Source organism: Chenopodium album, chromosome 3 (assembly GCF_948465745.1).
Source record: "Chenopodium album chromosome 3, dcCheAlbu1.1, whole genome shotgun sequence".
NCBI classification, from domain to species: Eukaryota; Viridiplantae; Streptophyta; class Magnoliopsida; order Caryophyllales; family Amaranthaceae; genus Chenopodium; species Chenopodium album.
This window is the reverse complement of record NC_137836.1, coordinates 13,581,841-13,600,816: the sequence shown is the minus strand read 5'-3', so window position 1 is coordinate 13,600,816 and position 18,976 is coordinate 13,581,841. Positions and strand designations below refer to the sequence as shown.

The following is an 18,976-nucleotide window of genomic DNA, read 5'->3' as shown; positions in this document are numbered from 1 at the left end:
TTTTTTTTGATAGTGTTGGTGGTGTAAGTTGTGATTTGAACCTAATGTTTGTTCTCTAGATTAATTAATCCGAATATCAAACTTAAATCGAAGCTCCAGTTCTTTAAATTCAGTAAACGAACTTATATATAGCATTAGTTCCGATCTATTTTCATGCAGCAACGCACATACAAATTGGAACCATAACGCCTGTTATTATTACACAAAGAATAACAATAGCATAAAATAAAATAAAAAAGTGTTATTATTTATGGCATTTCTTTCAATCACTTCTTGGGAGGAACAATACAACAACAAATAGGAATTGCTCCTGGACTAGGCGGACGACATGTACCATCTTGGCCGAGCTCGGATTGACATTCGCTAGTACAAGCCGCTGGATCGCATGGATTAGGACCCCCGCCGATACAAACGTACTGATCATCGTTAGTTCGGGCAGCTTCAACTTTCATAACTAATCAAATTATCACATAAAAGAAATAACAATATAATTAGTAATGATTAACAAAAATGATCGATGTATAATGTTATACGTAATGGTACAAAATTGTACGAAGTGTTAGCTAATAGCTGGTGCAACCGATTTAAACGTACGGAACAATCACGTAATTAAAAAAGAGAAAATCGACATAGTAACAATACCTGAGTTAAAAATTAGAGCAACACATAAAAAGGCCAAGGGTATACATTTGTTGAAGAGGATCGTGTTCTTAGTTGCCATCTTAAAATTAATGGAGATTTATTAATTTTTCACTCTTTTTTGTATGATGATTTTTTTTTTTTTTTTTTTTTTTTTGAAAAGACACTAATTTTTCTGGTAAAGTAGGGTGAAAAACGTATGTATTTATAGGCAATGCCCGGATCTTACTAGAGTAAATTATTTGATACTCATAATATATATTGTTATTAATGAAAATATTTTAAGAATCAACTAATTAAGGGGTTATTTCACTGAGAACTTGATAGAGTGATTTTTTAAAATTTTAATTTATTTCAAATTAAGAGAAATATATTAGAGGATCAACTAATTATGGGAATATCATATCATATCACTTCACTAACATATAAAGCCAGTCTCGCAGTCAGGCCATGAGACAGCGACACGTGACATTCCAGTGTTTCGCCAAATATTGCGCCACGTAGGATATAAATAGGTATTATTGTGACACATATTATGCTAAGTAAGCAATTTTTTGATAGATTTTTTTAAATAAAATTGTTGTATAGAGTATTATTATTGATAAAATTCTAATATTTCATATATGTACAAAATTAATCACAGCTTATAATAAATATTCTATAACTCAACTCTATTTCCATCATCAAATTCATTTTAAAAAGTTCTTTAAAATAAGATCCATTTATAATACTCCCTCCGTTCCCAAAAATTCGACTCACTTTGCATTTGCACGGTCTCTAATGAACATCTTTGACCACTAATAATTTCGGCTATGTATAAGTAAAGTTTTGAAAAAGTTGATATTTGAAAAATTTATTATAAGGGGAATCTAATAAGATCAAACCTGCTAATTTATTTTGATTGTATATATCATAAAATATGGTCTAAGTTATTTTATTTTGACCACATATATAGTAAGTGAGTCGAACTTGTAGAAACGAAGATAGTGTAGTTAATCACAAACTTTTATACATAGCTGACCACACTGTGTCACCAACTATTACAAGAGTTACTTCGTTAGTGCTATAAGGGTTATTTATTTGGTCAGTATTATAATGGTTACTCAATCAGTGTTTTTTTTTTTTTTTGAACGGGAAGAATAATATCATTAAATAAAAGTCATACGGCATCTACAATAATAAGGATCTGTAAACCACAGATTAAGAGAAAATATCATAACTTTTACATTCAAAATCATAACTAATTTGCATATTTGGCATAGCTCATACTCCACCGCTTCAAGCTTGACGCGAGCAATGATTTTCGATGTCTTTGCATCTTTCCAAGTTGAGACCTCCGCAATCTGCGCTGATGTTTTGATCGATCGGTTAATGACAAATCCCAGACCCATAGGAATCCAAATCACCTTCCCAATTATTATAAGAACCCTAAAAATAAAATTTTCATCCATAGATGAGAATCAAAATCCCAGAAAATTGGGAAAAACCCAGAAAATTGGGACAGACTCTCACAGATGGAGAGAACAAAACAAAACAAATAAATAAACCAAAACGTAAAACAAAACAAAAAAACTAAATTGAATTAAAGAAAAAGGGTCGGAAATAGTCTAATTTCCGAAGAAATTAGACTATTTCCGGCCTAAACGGCCAAGAAAATTAAAACCCTAGAAGAGAGAGGAGAGAGAAGAGAGAAAAAGGATTTAGAAAAGTGTAGTTTTATATTCACATAGTCAAAATTAAATACTTCGTTACTCAATCAGTGTTATAGATAGGGGTTACTTAGTCGGTGTTAGAGGTTGCTCAATTAGTATCAAAGAGGTTACTCGGCCAGTTTTATAGGGATTACTTTGTTCGGCCAAATGGTGTAGCTAGCCAGCCGCATCAAAAATGCATTGTTATTTAATTTATTTAAAATAGTATTAGAGAATCTGTAAAAATAAGTTTTAATCAGTAAAAATAATTTTAGTTTGATAAAAATAGTTTCATATTAGTGAAAATAATTTTAAGTTCAATAAAAATAATTTCAAGTCAATAGTAACATAGATATCTATTTACAAACAAAACAACAAAAAGTACACTTCATATGATATCATATGTTTGTATGGATCGGACTCACGTGAGTCTGTTCTACATAAAACTTTTACTTTTCTCTAAGTGTCGTGTCACGTAGGCAACAATTAAATATTAGTATGAAATGTAGGATTTATTTGAATATAATTTTATGACTAAAAAAGTTGTATTTTTTAATAAGATAAAAACTAGGATAGAAAAAAAAATTGTCTAGAGTTTTATTTTCAATAAAATTTTGATATATTTATAGGATAAAATTATTGGTTTAGAGTTTTATTTTCGATAAAATACCTATATTTTCTCATATACAAAATAAATTGTAAGTTTATCCAGATCACAAGACAGTGACAATTGGTGTTTCAACAATTCACCAAATGTCATGCCATGTAGACAAGCAATAATTAAATAATTTATCATACAAAACTAATTTTATATCATAAAATTTTTTAGAGAGAAGAAAATAATTCAAAACGTATAATATTTATTTATTATATATCGTAATCGATTGAAATAAAATACTTTACAATCTAAAATGATTTTATTACTTTATGTAGAACTATCAATCGGGTCGGGTCACAAGTCATCTCGAGTCGAATCACTTCAGGTCATCACGAGTAAAGAAATGTTCACACTAGTCCAAAGTTTCGTATTTGGGTCAACTCAACGGGCATATAACAATTTTTTGTTTACTTTATTTTTGTCTAATTTTAAGAATTTTTTTTTAATATTTTAAGCATACTTTGCTATTTTTTTTATATAATTTTTGTAAATCAAATATTTTCGCCAATATTATTATTAGTCGTTACATGTCTACTATATAATTTTTATCGTCACAAAATCACATCAATTCCTAACTAATTTTTTATCAATGATAAATTTTGAAAACTAGTACATAGATTAAAAAAAAATATATGAAAAATTCAATAAACAACTCAAGCATCGCACGGGGCACCAAACACGTTTCATAAATTTTATGTAAGGATGTTAATATATTTTATCGAACGGTTTCCTAATCTAGTGTTAGAAATAAAATAAAATAAAAAATCCAATCTAGTGTTGTGTCAGAATAAATTCCATATTCTAGTGTTCATGCAGGTTCGGATACACAAAGCTAGTATATTTTTTTGGGTTGGTGTGGTTAACTAAATAAAACTAGCATTTTGGCCCGTTCAATGAACGAGTTGTAGCTCATTTTATTTTTCTTGAAATGTGTTGCTTATTTGTGTTGTATGTGTCTGTGATTTTTTGTTATAATTTGCTTAATTTTCTTACTTATAATTTGCAAGTTAGGAATACATAAAGATTTTAACATTAAATAATTTGTTATTTTAACTTTACATTAAAAGGTGTATAGAGAGGAGTTCAACTTTTTTTTTTTTTTTTTTTTTTTTAATAGTGAAAACGGAACACTCCATTTTCTTACTCAAATTTGCAAGTTAGGAATGCATAAAGACTTTAGCATTCAATAACATTTTATTTTATCTTTAACTTTAAAAGGGAGTATAAATAGGAAATATTAATGAATGTATTATGTGGCATATGGGTAGGGGTGTCAATCGGATTTTTAGTTCAGTTTTGGGTTCGGTTTATCGGTTTTCGGTTTGTAATGGGTCGGTTTTTTAACGGGTTGGAATTATTAACAGGTCAGTTCAGGTCGGTTTTAAATAATTCCGGGTCAGTTCGGTTTGATTTATTTTTATTATAGTTTCTTTTCGGATTGGATTCTAATCGGGTCGGGTTATAATTGGTTCGGGTCATAATCGGTTCGGGTTAAATTCGGTTGGTTTAAAAACGGGGTTTGTCAGTTTAAAGCGGGTTTTGGGTCAACACATATCGGGTCCTAATCGGGCCGGGTTGTAATCGGTTCGGGTTGTAATTGGTTCGAGTTGAACTCAGCCAGTTTGACAACTAGTTTTGCTAGTTTTAAACGGGTTTCGTTAACATATATCGTCTAGTATATCCTCAATATTCTTTAATTAGTTATTCCATTAGATCATACGAAGTATTAATTAGTTGTTTAACTTTATGTCCCTTTTTTGTATAATGATTTTAAGGATCAACTAATAATAAATCCAGAGTTAGCTTTTGATTTAGATTTTTATTTTTATTTTAAATACAATATAGTGTTCCATAAGCCATTACTCGTTAGAGGACGATAATATTGTAGCATAAGAGTTTCAATGACATCAAAATTCCAAACCTTTTCAATATAAATACTTTATAGTTCAAATTAAACCCTTTTGTTTTACTAATGATAAAATATACGCAAAAAAAAGAAAAAAAAAATTCTACGGTTATAACGGGTTACAGACTTACGGATTATAAACGGTTCGATTATAACCGATTACGGGTTATAAACGGTTCGATCATAACTTATTACGGCTTATAAACGGTTCAATCCTAACCAGTTACAGGTTGTAAAAGATTTGAGTTTATCGGGTTTTTGTCAGGTTTAAACGGTTTCGGTTTACAATGGGTCGGGTTGCTATCGCGTTCAAAAGCAATCGGTTTGGGTTGTTCTCGGTTTCGGGTTGTATCAGTTCGGCTTGATATCGAGTACGGTTCATTAACGGTTCTCAAACATTCGGATCGGTTCAGTTTCAGGTTTTAAAAATTGGGTCGGATCGGTTTACTGTTTTAAAATAACAGGTTCCTAACGGTTCGGTTCCTTTTCGGAACAGTTCAAAACGATTCGGATTCACCTGTTCGGGTCGGTTTTTGACAGCTCTATATATGGGTGAATTATGATGACATGTATCATATAGGTGATTGTGGTTTGTCTTTTTAAATATTAAAATATAGATATTTTACAACTCTTATTCTACTAGAAAAGGGTCGTTGTTTCTCTCAGTTTCCTCCCTCCTCCGCCCACCTTTGCAAGCCAACAAAATTCACGATCTCAAGTAGCCATTGTCAACACTACAATTTTCTGCTGAATTTTGATTAAAAAGAAAATAGTATGTTCTAATTTCCCCAAATCTTAATTTATGCCTTCAATTTAAAATTATGTCCCAACTTGGATTATATGTTTGTTTTATATTTTTGCATAATTTTATATATAAACTCCCCCAAATGTGAAATTATATCCCACATTGTAAACTATTATATGTCGACTCATTACCGCTATCAACGAAAACAAAAGAGGTGGAACAAAAGAAATTATAGCGAACAATTGAACTTATTATGGGTATTTGCCTAAAAATTACGAGTGGTGGAGCAACACTCAAAGGGTTGAATTGGTTTTTTTTTTTTTTTTTTTTTTTTTTTTTTTTTTTTTTGTTTTGATAAAAGAACTATCAAATAAATATATAAAGGCAACATTACAACCTAATAGAGCTAAAAGAAGCAAAAACCAACTTAACACTAACAACTACAAAAACTACCTTGTGTAAAGATGCTAAGACAACACACCTAAACCTATCATCATAGAGTGCCTGCCGAAGAGAACCAGAGTACTAGAAAAGATTCACAGCACCCCAAATACTACATAGCCTAGCCAACCAAGAGAATCGTACCACATACTCAATGCGGACCGAGAGATGCCGAATTAACCATAATATTCGAGATGGACAGAAAACACCAAATAACCTCAATGCAGAATACCGGAAGTAGCACTGGCATCGGAAAAAGAGTGCATCCTGTTGCTTAGAAAAAGAGCCTTGACACCATTCTACTCCTAGGGATCGAAAAGCAAAGCCACATCCTTTAAAATGGAGACTCATTGCCAAACCCTTTAAAATGGAGACTCATTGGTACTTCCAACCTTGCTTTAAACCTTTCATTGAGAACACTCGGCCTTCTATCCCAGGCACTCTCCAACCTAAGTTAAACCAGTTGGGCAAGGGGATCCAATGTTGGGTTAAAGCTAATGTTCCTGACCCCAAGGGCAGCATCTCTAGGCTGCTTAGGAGATTGAATGGCATCCAAGCAGCTAGAGAGAGAGAGCCCAACAACAACTTCCTCTTCCATTTGGAAGCTGCCCTAAATTCTGACCTTACCAAACTCTACAGCCAGGAACAAGCTTTCTGGGCTATTAGAGAAAAGGTTAATTGGCTGGAGCAGGGTGACAGGAATACTGCTTTTTTTCACCAATCTATCCTTGTTAGAAGGAGAAGAAATAAGATCCAAAATATTAGATCAGAAGTAGGGGAACCTATTCCTGATAACATGATTGTTAGCCATGCTACTTCTTATTTCACCTCCCTATTCACTTCTGAAATCAATACTGATCATAATGAGACCCTGTCCTACTCTGCTGATATTAGTATATCCTCCCCCCCTCTCTTTCTGAGATCCATCAAGCCATCTTCTCCATGGGCAGATTCAAAGCTCCTGGCCCTGATGGCTTCCATCCCTTCTTCTTCTAAGACCACTGGAACTCTCTGTGGCCAGATATTCAGAGCTTTACCAATAGCATTTTCACTACCAAAACCATTCCCCAGGACATCAACCATACCTCCATTTGTCTAATCCCAAAAGTTGCCCTTCCTGAGACTATTAAGCAATTTAGGCCTATTAGTCTATGTAACTCATCCTATAAGATAATCACCAAAATCCTGGTGCAAAGATTAAGACCTCTCTTGAATGGAATAATATCCCCTGCCCAGGGGAGTTTCCTTCCAGGAAGAGGCTGCCAAAATAATTTCATAGCTGCATCTGAGATCTTGCATTCTATGAAAATTAAATTTGGCAACAGATCTTGGTTTGCATTTAAAATTGATCTTGAGAAGGCCTATGATAGGCTTGAGTGGAGCTTTATAAGAAAATGCCTTGCAAAACATGGGTTTGACAAAGACAGCTGTGACTTAGTCATGAGTTGTGTCTCATCTCCCTCCTTTCATGTCATGGTCAATGGGAGGCCTTCTGAGTCCTTCCATGCATCCAGGGGAATAAGGCAGGGGGACCCCCTATCTCCCTACTTATTCATTATATGCATGGAACACCTATCTACTTTAATCCAAGAAGCCTGTGAGGATGGTTCTTGGGTCCCTTTCCAGTTTAAGAGAAATTCTGTTGCCATATCCCACCTTATGTTTGCAGATGATCTAATTCTTTTTGGGGAGGCATCTCAGCAGACCCTTGAATCTGTCACTGACATTCTGGACAATTTCTTTTCCATCTCTGGACAGAAAATGAACAACTCAAAAAGCCAACTTTACTTCTCCAGAAATGCTCCCCAGAACACCATTGACCTCTTCTCAAGCCACTTTAATGTTCCCCCCAGCTCTGACCTAGGTACCTATTTAGGGTTTCCCCTCACTGATAAAAGACCCTCACCAAACCAAGTCAGCTACATTGCCAGAAATATGGCCTCAAAGCTATCAGCCTGGAGATCAAAAACCCTATCAAAAGCTGGGAGGGCAGTTCTCATCAAATCCTCTCTAGCTAGCATTCCCCAATATGCCATGCAAGCTATCCACCTTCACTCCTCTGTGTGCAAAAAAATTGACCAACTTTGCAACAGATTTTTCTGGGGTTCATCTGATGAGGCTAAAAGATGCCACATGATTGGGTGGGATAACATCTGCAATCATAAAGACAAAGGGGGGCTAGGGTTTAGGACCTCTGACCTGCAAAACAAAATCCAATTAGCAAAACTATGCTGGAAGATGTGTCACTCTGAATCCTTAGCTGCCAAAATCATCAAGACAAAATACTGCTCCAGATCTTCCTTAAATTCCTTCAAACATGGTTCTCACATCTGGAAAGGCATGGGGAAAGGGTGGGAGATTTTCCAAGCCTTTACTCAGTGGTCTATTGGTAGTGGAAACCACTGTCTGTTGTGGGATGACAATTGGACAGGATTAGGACCTCTTAGATCCCTAATACAGGGTCCTCTAAAACAACACGAAGAGTCCCAAACCCTAGCAGATATTATGGGAGATAGGGGTTGGAACCTGCAGAATCTAAGCTTTACTATCCCCCCAAACATTCAACAAGTGATCATCTAAACTCCTTTCACTGGCCAGGGAGATGACTTCCCCTTCTGTTCTCTATCTAAGGGAAAATTCTTTGATGCAAACCAAGCCTACTCCTATCTTTGGGAAAATTCAAAGAGTAACCTAGCCCCAACTATCCCATGGGATAAGTTGTGGAATCAAGCCCTAACCCCCCAATCAAAGTTATTCATGTGGCAATGTCTGTGGAATAAACTTCCCACCTGCAGCAATCTATTCATCAAACACATAACCCCTTCCCAGTGTTGTTGTTTCTGCCCTAGCACTATTGAAGATGGAATTCATGCCCTTAGAGACTTCCCAAGAGCAAAAGAAGTCTGGGACTTAGCCAACCCAGCTACAACCTTTGCCCAACCTGACATACAATCCTGGATTCTGCAAAACCTAGCAGACACCACCCCTTTCCTTCATGGTATTCCCTGGAACTTCTCCTTCTCCATTATCCTAAAGAGAATCTGGATGAGAAGAAATGATTGGATTTTCAGAAACAAATCTGTTCCCCTACCATCCTTTTGGTCATCCACTGTTTACACAATCAAAGATCACTTTTATTTCTCTCTCCCCAACCCTACCCATCCTCCTAACCCTTCCACAAACCCCCTCCTCCATCCATCTGACCATAACCACCCCTTGTGCATCACTGTGGATGCCTCTTTCTATCCAAACTCCTGTTCTACTGGGATTGCTTGCATTTGTAGAAACCAAGCTGGAGAATGGATTCAGGGTCTGGCAGATCATTGCTTGGCTCCTAATTCCTATATGGGAGAACTGTTTGCTATCTTGACTGCCTTACATTGGGCCAAAGAAAATAACTGGATGGACTTTGTTGTGCTATCTGACTGTCATCGAGCTGTTAATAGTGTTTGTGATGTTAACTCACCCCCTGATGAAGGCCACCTATTCTCATTATGGTGCAGGGACCTAATGCCACCTTCAGGGAACAGCAACATTCTGAAAGTTCTGAGGCAGCAAGTCAGGGAAGCAGATTTCCAGGCCAGGCGAGCCAGGTTGAATCTAACTCCTTTGCAGATTAAAAGGAAGGAGGACCCAAATCGGTTGTCAGATTTTAACTTTTGTAACCCACCCCCTGACCCCAATGCTAAACTGTCTGAAGTAAACATTAGCTCTTTTGGCCTTAAATGGCAAGATTATTTGGGTGCTGCGCCACCAGATTAAATTTGTATTGTATGCTTTTGACTATGCTACTGTATCCACCTCAGAGGGGTGGGCTGACTATTATTACTAATTAAATCTGATCCTTTTCACCAAAAAAAAAAAAAAAAAGCCACATCCTAGGAGTCTTGAAACAAACCCAATAGAGTCATATACTTGAACAACTCTATCATGAGAAACCATACATTCCAATGTAGTTTCTCTTCTTGCAACCCTACCAATAGAGAGTGCAAGATAATGGAGGACTTTGCTTACCCCAAACAGTAAAGATAGGGAGCCTCCTTCAAGATTTTGATTTACAGCGATGACTGACTTTGTCATCACCACCAAAGCAAACAACAAGTGGATGATTGCAATTGTATGCATGCCTATATCATCCCACAACCAAGCAACCAGGACTGCTAACAAACCGCTTCTCTCAACACCACTCTCCCCCTGCAATCTCCAAATGCAAGGGAACTCTTCCAACTGCATATGAAACTTGACCCCCGGGAAAACCAAACTAGGAAAACCACCCATACTCCCGGAGAAGGAAACCCCAACATCTGATTGAGAACTCCCCTTCACCCGAAAAACTCTAACTACAAGGGGAACAAAGACACACCCCGAAAAGGCAACCACACGAACCACCATTCCAACTAACAAGGGATTGCCTAACCTTACAACCCCTAAAACCAACCAACAAGGCTCCAAGAACAACAACCACACTTCATTAACCTTCATAACCAGAACAACCCTATGAAACTCTAACTCATGACCACGCAGAGAAAGAGAATTATTACAAAACAACAACCAAAACATCAAAATACACAAGGACAACATAACTGAACTTAGACAAACTAAGAACAAAAAACTGATCACAACTAACCAAAGCGAAGAAAACAAACAAACAAACATCAGGAAATTCGTGGAACAACGGGAAAGCAACGAGAACCAAATTAAACCTCAGCTCACCGGCAGAAACTGACTTTACACCAAGCCCAACTGTCACGACCAACGCAAGAACCACCTCACTACACCGATTGGAAAAAGCAAGAAAACCCTAACCTTAACTTTACCTTTACCGTCTGGATTAACGAAATTCCTTTCGACGGCGGCGTTAAGAATAGCCTTTGGTCCTTGTTTCGCTGAGCAGAACACTAGATGAGACACCACAATTGAGGAACCACCGAAGAGGACAACGAACAAATGGCTCTGCAAATCCCCTGTTTTCTTCACCAAGAGACCCCTATAAAAGAAAAAATTAAACAGAAAGAAAGGATTACACTCGCCGGCGACGGCTAGGAGTAGAGAGCCTGTCGCCGGCGAGCAGGGGGGTTGAACAGGAGAAAGCGGTGGGAGGCGGTGGGAAAGAGGTGCGGGTCCGCTAGAGAGAGAAAGAGGTGCGAGAAATGGGGTTGAATTGGTATTTGATTTATATACAATGGATAATTGGAAAAAAAAAGCAATCAACTATATAGGAGCTTAAGTTTGACTATATAAACAACCTCACAAAGAGAGTATAGGAGTTTAAGCTTCATACAGGAGTTGAATCAAATTAAACTTGTATTTTGTTATCTCTCTCCTGTCTGTAATGAGTCCTATCATAAGGACCTATCTTTTGTTGGATATATACCTTTTGAATACTGAAACTGGTGATGTCTTAGCTGCTACACTTAACTTTGTATTAAACAATTTAAGCAATTAATCTAGCATCTTTTCCGTCAAAAAAATAAAATAAAATGCAAACTCTTTGTCTCCAATACCCTACTCTTTGCATTACTTGTCTGACATAATAATAATAATAATAATAATAATAATAATAATAATAATAATAATAATAATAATAATAATAATAATAATAATAATAATAATAATAATAATAATAATTGTAACACCCTCGATTTACTAATTAATAATAAATAAGAAATAAAGGAAAAATAGACAACCTTTAAATAAAATTGCGGAAGCATACACTTAAATCGGAGGTATTACCGCCACACTCAACAACCTATCGAGTGTTAAGGCTTACAAAATCTCAATAATTACAACCCAATAAACTAGGTGAGCTATTTATACAACTTTATAAACTCATGACATCACACTAATCGAAACACTTGAGCTCCTTTAGCTACGACCACTTGATCCACCTGCTTAGAAAATCTTGACTGCTCACCATTAAGGACAAATTCCAAAATAGATCGTCGCAGGGCCACCATAAGAAAAAGACATGACCGCAAACACAAATAGAACAACAAAATAACACACACACGTCAGCAAAAAGCTGAGTAATCACCACATATCATAATATAGAGTATAATATAACAATTAATATAATTAACTCACTTAAACAATGTAGTTCGAAACTACATTACACATTGTACTCTGGAAAATAACCTTTAACAACTCAACCTCGGATAATAGTACGAACCTTTACTCAACTCATAACCAATAGTGTGCCATGCTCTTTGTTCTATACCTAGCCTTGGACATGGGTAATTCAAATAAAACCAACAAGTATAAAAACTTGAATACTCCCAATAACTAGAAAACACCTTGAACCAGACCACATACGGGTCAATTCCCACAGTAGGGGACCATAGAAAAATAAATATTAAAGATTGTACCTCATTCTTAACTCATGATTATTACCCTCTTACCAACAAGCCAATGACTAAGTTATATAACGCCGAGCCTCAACCCAAGAACAAAATAATCATTCTCAACCTTTTGATCTCAGACATTGATCAAATAATCATTCACAACTAATAAATAGTATCTCAATAATGGCACGAGTTCCCAAATTACATGACAATCCGATTCATAAAATCTCAACTCTTAAAAAAAAATACTAATAACCCAAATATAATCAAATCTCAACCCAAAAATAATACTCTGCATCAACAACCCTAAAACCTCGATAAAACAATACTCCCTATAGAAACAACATTAAAAACCCTAGAAAAATAACACAATCAATCAATACCACAAAAATAATACGGCAATTAGAATCATATAATACCACACACTAATCATATACATATAAATCATGATCATATATAATTCACAAATTATAAAATTTACACATAACAATACGGAGTACAATTAATACTAACAATTTATAATCAAACAAATCAAAAAAAAATTAATTAAGGTAGTGTGATTACATATGCTAGTAATACAAACATCTCCAAATAGGTTCGTGTGATTACCTTTTCGATCAAAACAACCATAAACGAAGTATCTAAATTCTAAAGTATGTACGATTCCGCCCTGCAAAAATTGTTTGACAAGTATATAAAAAACGCTACTTCAATTGTCAGTATAAAACTTGGAATTGAAGGATGACTAAATATTACGAAGTAATTGGTAGGCTATATTTGGTTTTTAGTGTAAGGTATGTGTCTTTATGATATTGATTGATAATAAATTAATAAGGGTTTGCTGCTCATCAAATAAGAAGAATCAAGAGGCAATGATCTCATGGAACGAGTAATGGTGGAATAAAGATATAAAGGAAAAGAATAGTCGAATTTTCGAAAGAATAGAAGGCTCAACGCATAATGTTGAACTGCACAATGATTTTCACAAAACTTTTAGGGTTTTAAATAGTTTATATACGCTTAAAATTGTAGAGTCCTATTTAAATTAAAATAGGGTTTCAAACCTTTCCGAACTCTAAAATAAAAAATGAGATTAGAAAAGAATCTTAATAAATAAAAATAACTATTTTTTTTTAAAAATATATAATATAAAATTATAAATTATTCGGGTATTACAATAATAATAATAATAATAATAATAATAATAATAATAATAATAATAATAATAATAATAATAATAATAATATTTGCTACAGATCTAGAATTTCAGCAAGAAAGGAGGTTGACATAGGATTGTCTGGTGGGAATGACGGGGCCCTAAGACCTGCCAATGTGTTACTTTATTCATGGGATCGTGGTCGTAATGTATGTGTCGACTTCACAGGGTCTTCTCCTTTGACACAGAGAGGGCTAGCTGACTTTGTTCCTGGACAAGTTGTGGCTGATGCGGCTCATCGGAAGCGGGTTAAGTATGAAGCTCGTTGTAAGGCGAATGGATATGGTTTCATTCCCTTCTCCTTTTCTTCTCTTGGGGAATTAGAGAAGGAAGTTGTTGCGTTGCTGAAGCGAGTTCAGAGGTTCTCAACGACACGAGACGTTGGGGCTCGTGCAACAACTCATATCTTCACTAGGGTAGACTTTGCTATAGATAGAGGAGTGGGAGCCCGAATTGTATCTCGACTTCCCACTAATTTATTGTAGGTTGTATGAATTTTGTTTTTGAGATATAATAATAATAATAATAATAATAATAATAATAATAATAATAATAATAATAATAATAATAATAATAATAATAATAATAATAATAATAATCTATTATATAATTTAAGAGTAAGTTAATGAGGTTTCTCCAAAACCCCAATGCTTAATTCTCATGCACTCCTTTTTTTTTTTTTTTTTTTTTTTTTTTTTTTTTTTTGCAATATCCTCCAAATAACTTCCATGTTTTTTTAAAACAAAAATAATCCTCCAAATAACTTCACTTTTTTCCCAAAAATAAAATAAAAAAAAATAATAAAAAACCTCCACTTCTACTATTTTTAGTATTTTTCCTTTTTTTATTATTATTTTTCCTAATAACACACATACTATCCATTTTAATTAATATTACAAAAAAAAAAAATTACACAAAAAATTACCAATTTATTAATCTAATAATAATTATCAAAACAAAAATAGCACATTTTCTACGCATTGCCGATTGGAATACCAAAAACACTAACTTGGTAATTTTCTGACGAGCTAAGTAACCCTTACCCGACAAGTATCCCCTGACTGATTAACCCTTGATTGACCAAATAACACCTAACAGACAGAGTAACCCCAAATCGAGTAACCTCCGATCGAGTAACCTTTGACATACCGTGTAACTCCGAACTGACTGAGTAACCCCTAAATAAATAACCCCACACGATGTGCCAACCACATATAAAAATTTGTCAAACATTAAAAGTATACATTATGTTTTCTATGCAACTAGCCACAACGTATGACCACTTGCAAAAGAACAAAGTAACATTTTTAACATTGACTAATATTTCAAATAATCGTTTAGTAACTACCTTATTATTAATTCAATAATTATCAACACAAAAAAAATTATAAATTAAAATAAACAACATATTTTTCGTGTGACAAGGCACCAGTGTAGCTGCTTGCAAAGGAACAAAGTCACTCCTATAACACCGACGGAGTTACCTCTATAACACTGAATGGATAACCCCTATAAAACTAATAAAGTACTCCCTCCGGTTTTTTTTTAATGCATCACTTGAGAATTTTCACTATTTATATGTTACATTTGAAAAATAATTTTTGTAATTACATTTATTTTTAATATCACTTTATAAAATATATATCCCATGCACCCCGTGCATTTTGCACGGGTACACTCTAGTAGTAGTAATAATAATAATAATAATAATAATAATAATAATAATAATAATAATAATAATAATAATAATAATAATAATAATAATAATAATAATAATAATAATAATAATAATAATAATAATAATAATAATAATAAAAAAAAAAAAAAAACATCGATACAATGTTGTTCGGGATACTTTTGCTTATATTTGCTACAGATCTGGGATTTCAGCAAGAAAGGTGGTTGACATAGGATTGTCTGGAGGGAATGGCGTGGCCCTTAGACCTGCCGATGTGTTACTTTATTCATGGGATTGTGGTCGTGATATATGTGTCGACTTCACATGGTCTTCTCCTTTGACACAAACAGGGCTATCTGGTTTTGTTCCGGGACGGGTTGTGGCTGATGCGGCTCATCGGAAGCGGATTAAGTACGAAGCTCGTTGTCTGGCGATTGGATATAGTTTCATTCCCTTCTCCTTTTCTTCACTTGGGGAATTAGAGAAGGAGGTTGTTGCGTTGCTTAAGCGGATTCAGAGGTTCTCGACGACGCAAGACAATGGTGCTTGTGTTGCAGCTCATATATTCACTAGGGTAGGCTTTGCTATAGCTAGAGGAGTAGGGGCCCTGATTGTATCTTGGCTTCCCACTAATTTATTGTAGGTTGTATGACTTTTGTTTTTGAGATATAATAATAATAATAATAATAATAATAATAATAATAATAATAATAATAATAATAATAATAATAATAATAATAATAATAATAATAATAATAATAATAATAATAATAATAATAATAATAATAATAATAATAATAATAACCACACCAACCTAAGAAATGCATTAACTTTGTGTGTTTGAAGCTACATAAACACTAGAATATAGAGTTTATTTTGACACAATACTAGATGAAGAATTTTTTTTTTAGGTTTTAATAGGTCCCTGACCTATTGATAACCGGTTCTAATAGGTGAATATGCTACATGTCACTTAAATTAAAAATAAAAAAATTACCAATTAGGTAGGTAACCGGTCAAAAGAGACCATTATAAGAGAATCTCATATACAGGAATTATTAACAGTGAACCGGCTAAAGGTGGGTTTATTAGATGTAAATTTTTATCTAGTCTCGTGACCAGCCATAGCTTGCTGGTCGCCTGGTCCCGCACCATAAAAATGAACATTTACTAGAAATAAAATGAACATTTATTGATGCTACTCTGAATGTTAAAAGTTGGATTTATAATATAAGAATAAAATAAAGAGACTTTGAAACTAAAAAAAAAAATTGTACATCTAATGTTATTTAACTGAACATATAAGTTGTAAATAAAAATGAACATATCATTTTTTATGCTTAGTCGTCAACATTTTTTTAACTTTCAAGTGAAATACCTTGATTTGTTCAATCCTCTTGAATGAATATCTTGCGATTTGCTGAAGTATATGTTTTAATATCAATTAAATAAATCAACATTATGTTTTTTTAATAATGAACAAATTGCTAATGTCTCACATTATTAATGTTAATGCTAATTAAACATCCTTTACTATAATAACGAACATTTTATACAACTGAACAAACATAAAAAAATTGTATTAATTAAAAAGAAAATGAACATTTATTTATTAAGAATAAATATCATACGACATGAAAATGAACATTTATTTTATACGAATGAACATCATACTGCATGAAAATGAACATTTAGTTACAGTGAAATACAAAATTATTGTAAATAAGTTAGTTAAAAAAATGTTCTTTTTTATTAGGATAAATGTTCATTTTTTTACTGAGGGACCAGTCAACTCTAACTGGTCTCGAGACCAACTGTTAACAACTGGTTACTAAAAATAATTTTTCCAAAAAAAAAATAAATAAATAAATAAAACAAGGTTATATTTAATTTGAGTATTGTTTTTGTTTTTGGCCAAAAAGGTTAGGTTTTTGACCTAAACATTGATATAAAAGATTAAAAGGGTAACAGGAATATGGAAAAGTGGAGAAAAAGAAATGGTCGGCGATGGAAGGAAAAGAAACGAGCGGAAAGTAACGAGTGTTATTACTATGGAGAAAGAGAAAGAGAAGATATTGTTGCACACACTTACAGGTCCATGAATATTTAGATTTGGTGAATTCTACAGCATTGATTTAGGGAAATTTTGCGAACAACTACCGCAAAATTAAAGTTCCTACTTTTGTGAACATCTACCTTTATTTTATTTTATTTTTTTATTTTTTTTTTTATTTTTTTTTTATTTTTTTTTTTTTACGAACAATTACCACAAACTTTGTATTTGTTTTGTTACCACTACATGTTAAAAACGATGAACGTTTGCTTGCCGTATGTGGGGCCTACCTTTCGTCCTTTTCCCTCCAACTATCTCTCCTTTATATTAACGATCTTCCCCCTAATTAGATACTCGCTGTTTCTTGGAATGTTTGTCTTCGAAAATTTTAAGGGCATAGGTGAAATTGCTCACCTAGAGATCGAATTCAAGCTATTAAGATTGAAAAAGCAAGTAATATTCGTTCATTTTCTTAGTCTTTCTTATGATTTCTAGTTAATTGTTCATTTATTTGTGTATTGAATGAAATAGGGTGGGCCCTACATACGGCAAGCAAACGTCCATCATTAACTGTAGTGGTAACAAAACAGATAAAAAGTTTGTGGTAGTTGTTCGCAAAAAAAAAAAAGAAAAAAAAGGATATATAAAGACAATTGTTTGCAAAAGTTGGAACTTTTGCAGTAGTTGTTTGCAAATTTCCTTGATTAAGTGAAAGGTGAAATCTCATAATGGCATTTTAATTTATTAGCAGATGCAGGGTTGAATTCCATGGTGTATGTTGGGTCAGCGATCTACATTGTAGGCGGTAGTAGATTTGATCGTATGCAAAACACGGCACCACCCAATTTACGGTGTTGTAACGATAACAAAAAGAGTATGTATGACAAGGGCGTGTCTTATCTAGATCTCGTTGTACGTGAAGTTGGTTGGCAGGAATCCCCTTTCACGAGTAAAGGTCTTAGCCCTAGTCCTGCCGTGGTTGCGTTTCTGTAATACCCTTCATGATTGTTTTAAAAGGATTTGATATATTACTCATACCAACAAGATGCATCTTCCTATTAGGGAGCTCATATGCTAAGGTACTCCATAGTTAAGCGTGCTTGGCTGGGAGTAGTCTTGGGATGGGTGACCTCCTGGGAATAGGCCCTTGATGCGCATTTCGTGACAATAGGCCCCTCCCTAATTTGTTTGGGATCGGGGTGTTACAAAAGGTAAAATCTATATTTTCCACCGCGGTGGCCATTCAGTCAGTGCTGATGTTTTTTTTATACAATTTCAAGTGAATATTCGACCTTGCTTCCACCACCTCAAGTCGGGTATTTCGACACCCTATATGATACTTCTGCGGTTACTGACCCTGACAATAATAGGATCCTCGTCCACTTTTATACCGTTAATTCTGTCTTCGCTTTCTACCCTGAAACAAGTGAATGGCAGGGGCGGATCCAACGGGGGTTCAAGGGGTTCAACTGAACCCCATTAGATCCCGAAAAAAAATAGGAATTTTATTTTTTTTTAAAAAAAAAACAGAATAACTACATAACAAATATTTGAAACAAACTTGTACCATATTCGGCGCGAGCTCAGTTGGATAAGTAAGTGTGAAGT

The 18,976-nt window shown here is 34.1% G+C and overlaps 1 protein-coding gene across 1 annotated transcript; it reads left to right on the top strand.

Moving 5' to 3' along the window:
• The first annotated feature begins 8,837 nt into the window (after window positions 1-8,837).
• LOC145624862 (uncharacterized) lies at window positions 8,838-9,842 on the top strand. The gene has a single exon (XM_081677946.1). It carries the CDS (start codon window positions 8,838-8,840, stop codon window positions 9,840-9,842), a length of 1,005 nt encoding a protein of 334 aa, XP_081534072.1.
• Window positions 9,843-18,976: the final 9,134 nt, after the last annotated feature.

Bases quoted from the DNA above. Each gene is read 5' to 3' on its own strand.
- LOC145624862 (XM_081677946.1), top strand. From the start codon at position 8,838: ATGTGGCAATGTCTGTGGAATAAACTTCCCACCTGCAGCAATCTATTC.